Source organism: Chrysochloris asiatica, unplaced genomic scaffold (genome assembly GCF_000296735.1).
Source record: "Chrysochloris asiatica unplaced genomic scaffold, ChrAsi1.0 scaffold00007, whole genome shotgun sequence".
Classification (NCBI taxonomy): Eukaryota; Metazoa; Chordata; class Mammalia; order Afrosoricida; family Chrysochloridae; genus Chrysochloris; species Chrysochloris asiatica.
Window position 1 is genome coordinate 27,245,847 of NW_006408525.1, and position 9,421 is coordinate 27,255,267.

Consider the following 9,421-nt stretch of genomic DNA (forward strand, 5'->3'; position numbering starts at 1 on the left):
GGTCAGTTCTGGCAAGAGTCAGTTCATCCAGCACCCTGCGCAGACCATTGATGTCGGCCTCCACATTCATGCGCAGTGCCTGCTCCGTCTCGAACCTTTTAGAAGAAAGTGGCACTCAGACCAGAGTTTCCCTGTATTTTTAAGGACTTGCCCACTCCCCTAGAGTTCCAGGAATCCCTGGGGAGTTTTCTTTAGGCCAGCTGGGGTAGGTGAGGAAGTCTCACACAGCCCTGGGATTGCCCTCCTCCTACCCTGACCCCCAGCAGCCCCATCACAGACTCACTTGGTCCGGAAGTCATCTGCAGCCAGACGGGCATTATCAATCTGCAGGACAATCTTGGAGTTCTCAATCGTGGCACCAAGAATCTGGAAGGCAAGGGGTTGGCACCAATTCAGCACACATATGCTCTTTACCCACTTTCTCCTCAGAAGAGAAGAGCAAATGAATGCAGGCCCCGTGGCCCAACCCATTCCTTAGAGACCAAAGCTCCTGTGGCCTATTGCTGCCCATCAGCCTGCTCTCTGGGCGGCCTTGGAATCAGTCCAGGCCTAGAAACTTTCATTGTTGTTAAGTGCTGATCAGTTTATTCCAACTCATAGCAACCCTGTACAGGGTTATCCAAGACTATATCTTTGTGAGAGCAAAAAACCTCATCTTTCTTCTAAAGAGTGGTTGGTGGGCTCAAACCACCAACCTCATGGCTTGCAGTCCTGTGCTTATCATACAGAGAGGCTGAGGCTGGCAGGAAGCTAACTCAGGGATACTCTGTCAAGCCTGTGCCCAAGCACTCTAGTGGTCCTGTAAACCCAACGCAGGGACACATGGGGGTGGGGTGACAAGAGAAGCATCAGGAGCTCACTTCTTTCTGTCCTTGGTGGTGGTGGTGTGCTGGGGAGTCGGTACGACTCATAGCCACCCCTATAGGGTGTCCGAGGCTATAAATCTTATAAGAGTAGAAAGCTGCTCTTTCACTCATAGAGCTGCTGGTGGATTCGAACTGCTGACCTTGCAGTTAGCAGCTCAAGCGGCACCCACTATGTTACCAGGGCTCCTTAGGAAATAAAATTTCATGTTTTGAGCAGGGGAACAGGAGTGAAGGGAACGGGGGAACACGGGGGGACATGAGGGAGCATGGGGGTGGGACGGGGAGAGACACACGGAGTGGGTAACACCAGGGTAGGTCTGAGTGGGGGAAGGGAACCAGGGTCTGGCTTGGGGTAGGGGGTGGAGATGAGAGCAGCAGCGGGGAAGGCGGGGGAGAAACCAGGCCTAACTCCTGCATCTATCTTCCTGCGGTGGCTGCCACCCTTGGCGAGGTCACTTAGAAGCCCCCAAACCCATTCTTCCTACCCCTTCAACAGGCCCAACCCTCTTACCCCGCGGGCCCAGGTCCTCGTCCCCTCCCCACCACTGGACCCTCCACTTCCTGCCCAACCCTTCTTCCACCCCACCCCCACCGTTCCCTCTCCTCCTGCCCCCAGCTCTCCGCCCCACCCTGAGAGACCTCCCACACCCTACTCCGCTCCTTCCCGCCCCCGCTCGGGCCTCGCCCTGGCCCCGCAGGGCAGGGTTTCCCCAAGCCGCCGCCACCCGCCCTGCCCGTGGCAGGTGCACTTCTCTCGGCCGACAGGTGCCCACCTTGTCCCGCAGATCCTCGATGGTCTTGAAGTAGTGATTGTAGTCACGGGAGGGACCGGGGCCTTGCTTCTGGTACCAGTCGCGGATCTTCACTTCCAGTTCGCCGTTGGCCTTCTCCAGGGCGCTCACCTTGTCCAGGTAGGAGGCCAGGCGGTCGTTGAGGTTCTGCATGGTGATCTTCTCGTTGCCCGCCAGCAGCCCATCAGACACGGCCAGTACGCCTCCATAGCCGCCGCCGTAACCCCCGGAGGAGGACGAGGACACAAAGCGAGCGGACGACACCGACACACCACGGCCGCCGGAGCCCCCGTGGATGCTGGGCGCACGGAAGGCACCGCCCGCCCCAAAGCGCACTGAGCCACCGCCCAGGCCCCCGAAGGAAGAGGAGGCTGAGGACTGGCGAAAGTTGTAGGAAGTCATGATGAGGCGGAGAACACGGGACGCTGGCCAGGGTCGCTGCGCTGGACTGTTAAGAGTGGCGGGCCTTCACCTGGCGCCTTTTATGCCCGCGGAGGGGGGAGGGGGAATGGTGTCTGGGGCGGACATCTGAGCTCCCAGGAATTTGCAGGCATGGGCCCTCTCCCCATTGGCCTGTGCCTGGTAACTCTTCCCTGGACACTCCCCTTCCAGGGACCAGAGGCCCCTGCCCTCCCAGAACTGCCCCCACCTACTCTAAACACACACCCTGGTTCCTGTCTCACAGATCGCAGTAGACACCCACACCCCTAGAATTTACATTCTGACTCTCACCCAATAAGAGGACCCTTGGGAATTACAGCCCTCCTGAGACCACACACTCTGAGCCTCCCAACCGCCCCCCCCTTCCTGGACTACCACCATGGTATCCAGGGACACTTCCTTATGATCAAAATCAAACATTCCACAAACCCCCCAAAACCAAAAGTACAATCACTAGAGTCCCACACTCACTCAAAGTTAGCCTGTCAGAACCCCTCCATTGACAAAGGCACAGTTTCCAACTCTGAACCGCCACCTCCCTGGCCTCTCCAGGACAAAGGGCCCCACCCTACTGCAACCATATAAAGCCCTCAGGCTCTGTCCCAGAATCAACCGCTGTAGGGAGCAGTGCTCCTACAAACACCTCCACAAGCCCGAGCTCAAATCTGACTCCCACCTAGGTGCTGACCCCCACTCAGGGGTTCTCACCCCTACCAGACAACCTCAAAAGCAAGCATCCATCACATATTTTGAACTTTACTAACATTCCTGTGATGAGAATGTTAGTAAGAGAGGCAACTAACTTGTCCATGAGGCATTTAGCACCTTCTATCTGGAGCTCTGGTAACTTAGTGGTTACTAATCAGGCTGTGAACCTTAAGGTCAGCAGTTCGAAACTACCAGCTGTTCTGCAGGAGAAAGATGAGGCTTTCTGCTCCCGTAAAGATTTACAGCCTCAGAAACCCTGTACAGGGTCGCTATGGGTCAGAAGTGACTCCACGGCACATAACCACCACCATAAGGAGCTCTGGTAGCATAATGGTTATGAGTCGGGGTGCCCACCTCAAGGTCAGCAGTTCGAAACTCCCAGTGGTTCCACGGGAGAAAGATGAGGTGTTCTGCTCCCAGAAAGATTTACAGCCTTGGAAACCCTATGCAGGGTCGCTATGAGTAGGAACCGACTCTACGCTACTTAACAACAACAACCCAAAGACACAAGATGGAAGTCCTGCGGGCTTGCTAGCAACTCCAAGAGGGCCTCCAGCTCTGTGTCCTTGGGCAACACACACGCATCCCAGTGTATGAATGAAGGAATGAACGCTTGAAGGAGCCAGCAAGAAGAGTGTTTGTTGTTACGTGCAGTTTGGTTCCAACTCATAGCAACACTGTATAGGGCTTCCAGGGAGGGACTGGTGAGTTTGCACCGCAGTTCAAACCGACCTTGCGGCTCAGTGCCTTATCCTACAGTGCCATAACAGGACTCAGGGAGCACGTGCAAGGATACTTAGCCACAGTGGAGTGAATCATCCTAGAGTAGAGGAAGGATCCCCTCCCCTCCCAATTCCATCCAGCCCCCTTTGGAGGGTCAGGCCTCCTGGCAGACACCCCAGGGGCTACAACAACATCACCCCAGCTCATGTTCTCCCTGACCCCACCACTCCTCAGGACTGTCCTTTGTCAGAGCAATCACCCACTCCTGGGTCAGAGGTCCTGTGCCCTTTTGAGAATGTATTCGAGAGATGAGCCAGTCACTCTCCATCTCCAGGCCTATTCCCCCTGTGCAATGAGGGGCATCCCACCTCAGCCCTCCTTTATATATGTGCTCACTGGACCACCTGTGACTAAATGAACACTTGTTCCCAGCCTCTGAAACCTAAGTCCCCAGCAAACTGTCTTCCAGCCACCAAGTTACCCGGGGGGAGGGAAGGGAGGGGGGAGAATGGGCAGGAAGTACACATCCACCTCTAACCCAGTAGGTACCACTCTAGTGAGTCTGTTGTACGACAGGTGTGCCCTGGAGCCCAAAGGGGAAAGAAAGCGTGCACCCAGGCTGCACCCAGGCGGCCCTGGAAGCAGGGTGTGGCATGGTGTTCACAGAGGTTGTAGCCGCCAGGGCTAGCCTGACTGAGTCACCCTCCTTATCTGGCCCAGAGGAGGAGACCTGCTCCCTGTGGGGGAAGGGGGAGATTGGCCAGATAGTTGCTATGCATACCAAGCCCCAGTCAGGGTTTGATTTTCAGGGTATTTGGTAGGAGACTTGTGTTAGGAAACAAAAAGAGGAACATTTCTACCCCCGTAATTAAGGGGAACTTGGGTCCCCAGTGGCGTCCTGATGTGGCATTCTAGAATAAACACTGGACCACAAGGTCAGTTTGAACCACAAGGTTCTTCAAACTCACCAGCCACTCCTACCCAGGGTCACTATGAGTCTATTCAGTAAACAGACTGTCTACCCAGGGGTCTCCTGTCTGCCCCTGTCCACATAAGGGCCAAACCTGACTTGAGAAGCTCCCTTCCAAATTCCTGGTTTTCAGGCTGAGGGTCATAGGTCTGGAGGGGGCGGGCACACAGTCAGAAGTGATGTGAGGGAAATATTAGCACTCAAAGGGATACCACTGCCCAACTTGCCCCCAACTCAACTTCACAGAACACTGGCCCCGTGAAATGCCCTATGGGAAAAGGAATCCACTGTCAGATACACTGAGAAACACCACTTATTCTGAGTCACAATGCATAGTACCAAAAGCTCTAAAAACCTCAGTCCTTCATTTATAAAGCTGTTGTTGTTGTTGTTGTTGTTGTTGTTGTTGTTGTTGTTGTTGCTAGGTGCCGTTAAGTCAGTTCCAACTCATAGCAACCCTGTGAACAACACAGCCAAACACCGCTCTTTCTTGAGCCATCCTCATAATTGTTGTTACATTTTAACCCATTGCCACTGTGTCAATCAATCTCCTAAAGGGGTCTTCCTCAATTATTCTGACCCTCATCCTTACCAAGCATGATGTCCTTCTTCAGGGACGAGTCCCTCTTAATAACCTGTCAAAAGTATGAGAGACAGAGTCTCGCCATTCTGGCTTCTAAGGAGCATTCTGGTTGTACTTCTTCTAACAGATTTGTTAGTTCTTCTGGAAGTCTGTGGTACTTTTAATATTCTTCTCCAAAACCATGATTCAAATGCAAAACCATTTAATATTCAAATCCAAAACCATGATTCAAAACCATGATTCAATTCTTCTGTGGTCATCTTTATTCATTGTTCAATTTTCTCATGCATATGAGGCAATTGGAAATACGATAGCTTGAGTCAGGCACACCTTAGTCCTTAAATTGATATCTTTGCTCTTGAACACTTTTAAAAGGCCTTGTCTAATTAGCAAATTTGTCTAAATGCAATATGTCTTTTTGACCTCTTGACGGCTGCTTCTATGAATATTGATTGTGAACCCAAGCAAAATGAAGGCTGACAACTTCAATCTTCTCTCTATTTATCATGATGTTATTTACTGATCCAGTGGGAGGATTTCTGTTTTCACTACATTAAGGTGCAATCCATACTGGAGGCTGTGGTCTTAGATCTTCATCAGTATTTCAAGTTCTCTTCACTTCCAGCAAGAAAGGTTATATAATGTTCATATCACAGGTTGTTAATGAGTCTTCCTCCAATCCTGATGCCATATTCTTCTTCTTATAATCCAGCTTCTCAAATTATTGCTCAGTATATAGATTGCGTTGCTGTTTTTGTTAGGTGCCATCGAGTTGGTATTTACTCATAGCAACCCTGCGCACAACAGAACGAAACACTGCCCGGTCCTGTGCCAACCTCACAATCAATTTCAAGCTTGAGCCCACTGCTGCTGCCACTGTGCCTGCCAATCCATCTCATTGGGAGTCTTCCTGTTTTTCTCTGAACTTCCATTTTACCAAACATGATATCCTCCTCCAGGGACTGGTCCCTCTTGACAATATGTCCGAAGTACGAGAGACAAAGTCTGGCCATTCTGGCTTCCGAGAGCATTCTGGATGTACTTCTTCAAACACAGATTTGTTTGTTATTTTGGCAGTCCATGGTACTTTTAATATTCTCTTCCAACACCATAGCTCAAGCGGATCAATTCTTCTACAGTCTTCTTATTCAGTGTCAAACTTTCCCATGCATATGAGGTTATTGAAAATACCATGGCTTGGGTCAGGCACACTGTAGTCCTCAAATTGATTAAGTATGATAAAAAGATACAACCCTGGCACACCTTTTCTGATTTTAAACCATTCAGTATCCCCTTGTTCTATTCAAACTACTGTGTCTTGGTCTATGTACAATTTCCTCATAAGCACAATTAAGTGTCCTGTAATCCCCATTCTTCACAATGTTATCCATAGTCTGTCATGATCCACACCGTCTAAAGACTTTGCATAGTCAGTAAAGCACAAGTAGACCTCTTTAAAGTGTCACTTTGAGAACTAAGGTGATCCTGACCCAAATCACGCTCTTTTCAGTTGCCTCATATGCATGTGAAAGTTGGGCAATGAATACAGAAGACCAAAGAATTGATGCCTTTGAGTTTATGGTGTTAATGAAGAAATTTGAATATAAAATGGACTGCTAAAAATAGAAAAACTTTGCTTCAGAGTAGTACAGCCAGAATGCTCATTAGAAGCAAGATGGTAAGATTTCATCTCACATACTTCGGACATGTTATCAGGTGGGACCAGTCCCTGGAGAAGGATGTCATGCTTGGTGAAGTAGAGGATCCTGGTGTGGTGCTGCAAGATAATGCACTAGACCACAAGGTCGTGGGTGGTTTAAACCCATCAGCCTATCCTCAGAAGCCCCATACAGGGTCACTATGAGTCAGAACCAGCTCGATAACACTTAACAACAACAAAAAGGTAGAGAATCACTGAAAAAGAAGAAGACCCTCAGTGAGATGGACTGACACTGTGGTTACAGCCATTGTAGTGATGATGACAGTGTTTCCTAACGTCACCATGAGTCAGCACCCAGTCCAGGACATCTAACAATACCAACTAGACTATGGAGTCATTCTTCTGGTGATATTTATTAATAATCCACACATTACAGGAAATGCTGATCTAGTCCAAGGAAACTCAGAGAAGTGCAGTGATTTGCCTGCAGGCTACCTGAGGCAGAAGGAGCCCTGATATCATAATGGATTACGAGCAGGGCTGCTAACCACAAAGTCAGTATTTCAAATCTACCAGTCACTCCTCAGGAGAGAAATGAGACTTTCTGGCCCAGTAAAGATATGTATAGCCTTGGAAACCCTATACAAGATCGCTATGAGTAGGAAACGACTCCACAGCACACAACAACCACAACCAACACCACCACCTGGAGCAAAGGAGAATGAAGAAAGCCAAGGCTTAGGGAGTAATTAGTCCAAAGGACTAATGGACCACAGGAACCACAAGCTACATGACCCTGAGATCAGAAGAACAAGATGGTGCCTGGTTACAACCACCAACCACGCTAACTGGGATTACAATAGGGAATCTCCCAGATAGAGAGGGAGAAAAATGTAGAACAAAAAATCAAATTTACCAAAACAAACAACAAAGCAGACGTACTGGTCTGACAGACACTGAAGGAAACCCTGTCACTGTGGCCATAAGACACCCTTCTGAACTGGCACTGAAGTCATTCCCAGAGACGACCTTTCAGTCAAACAGTGGACAGGCCTGTAAAGTAAACAGTACCACCCAAAAGGAAACTGTTCCTTAGAACACTCAATTGTATGAAATAAAAAGGATAATATTTGCGCAAAAGCAAAGATGAGGAGGGATAAAGGGGAAGAAAATTCAGAAGGAGAAGGGGAACCCAGGTCAGAAATGGGGAGAGTGCTGACAATTGTGGGGAATGCAGCCAATATTATGAAACACATTGTGTACAAAATACAGGATAGGAAACTAGTTTGCTCTGTAAAGTTTCACCTAAAGCACAATAGAAATTCATTTTAGGAGATATGAGATCAGAAAGCGTCTCATTAGACTATAAATATATGGAGAAGAAAATAAAAGATAAATGTCAACAACCGTTTTAAAGCTTGAAAATGGTAACTAACATAGCAGGCTTTGTTACTGCTGTTGTCCGTGTTCTCGAGTTGGTTCTGACTCATAGTGACCCTGTATAGGTTTTCTGAGGAGCAGCTGGTGGGTTTGAACTGCTGAACTTGTAGTTCACAATCCAGTGCTGATCCACAGCACCACACCAGTGGCAGTCAATTTCTGTTAATGCTAATGGGAGAGGGAAAAGTTAGAAAAGGAGGGTAGGAACAGTTACACAACAAAGAATGTAATCAATGTCACTGAAGTATACATGCAGAAATTGCTGTATTCATGTATGCTCTGTTATATATTGTCAACAACAGAAAAGAAATGTTTTAATTAGAAAAAAAGGGGAAGGTCCTGGTGTGGTGCTGAGGATTAATGTGCTGGACCGTAAAGCCGGTTTGAACCACAAGGTCGGTGGTTCAAGCTCACCAGCTGCTCCTTAGAAACCCTGTACAGGGTTGCTATGAGTCAGAACCAACTTGATGGCACTAAACAACAACAACAATCACTCACTGGAGGGTAGACATGTATTAAGTCGGGTGAAGGGAAAGGCAATATACAATAAGGGAGAGGGAAGCACAAAATGATCAGGGTAAAAGATCACAAGAGTTAAAGGCAATAAATGTGTTACATACCCAATCCTGAGAGCTTACTAATAACAGTAATTTATATGTGGCTACATATCAAGACACTCAAGCTAAACAGGGGTGGGAAGGAGAATGGGACCACACCCACAAATACATATAAATTTGACAGAGGATGTTTCTACACATGTAGCTGTATGTACTGCAAATAAATCTATGAATACAGTAGCACATACAGGGGCGAAGTGTTGAGAACTTCTTAGCCCTAACCAAACACTCTGAGGGAATGAGTCACCAGGCCTGTGAATGAGTGAGGATCACAATGTTGTGGACACAAAGGTCAGTGAGCATTAACACAGTCCACAAAGACAATGTCCTACATCCTACTTTGGTGAATAGTGACTAGGGTCTTTCTTATACGCTTGTTAGCAGCCATCTAAGGTGCAATTGGCAGATTGGGAAGAAGTGCAGTAAGGAGCTCCGTCAGCAACAACACAGAATACCTGACCAAGCAGGCTCAGGGGACAGTGTTAGAACTCTGAACCACATATAAAGGGATATTTAGAAGCTTGGAAGGCTTACAGCTAGGGGAATTTGTGGCAGAATCAAGAAATCCATTGCTTTCTAATTCAATATGCTCAGCTGCTCTTGGAGCTGCCATTTTAGGAGA

The 9,421-nt window shown here is 48.5% G+C and overlaps 1 protein-coding gene across 1 annotated transcript in view; it reads right to left on the bottom strand.

The window, feature by feature from the left end:
* The window catches only part of KRT19 (keratin 19), a 3,570-nt gene extending 1,484 nt beyond the window's left edge, over positions 1-2,086 (bottom strand). The window contains exons 1-3 of the mRNA XM_006833693.1: positions 1,640-2,086; positions 284-366; positions 8-95 (exon numbers count right to left, since the gene is read on the bottom strand). Coding sequence (XP_006833756.1) covers positions 8-95; positions 284-366; positions 1,640-2,059 — 591 coding nt within the window. The 5' untranslated portion in view covers positions 2,060-2,086. The remainder of the gene's footprint in view (positions 1-7; positions 96-283; positions 367-1,639) is intronic.
* Positions 2,087-9,421: the final 7,335 nt, after the last annotated feature.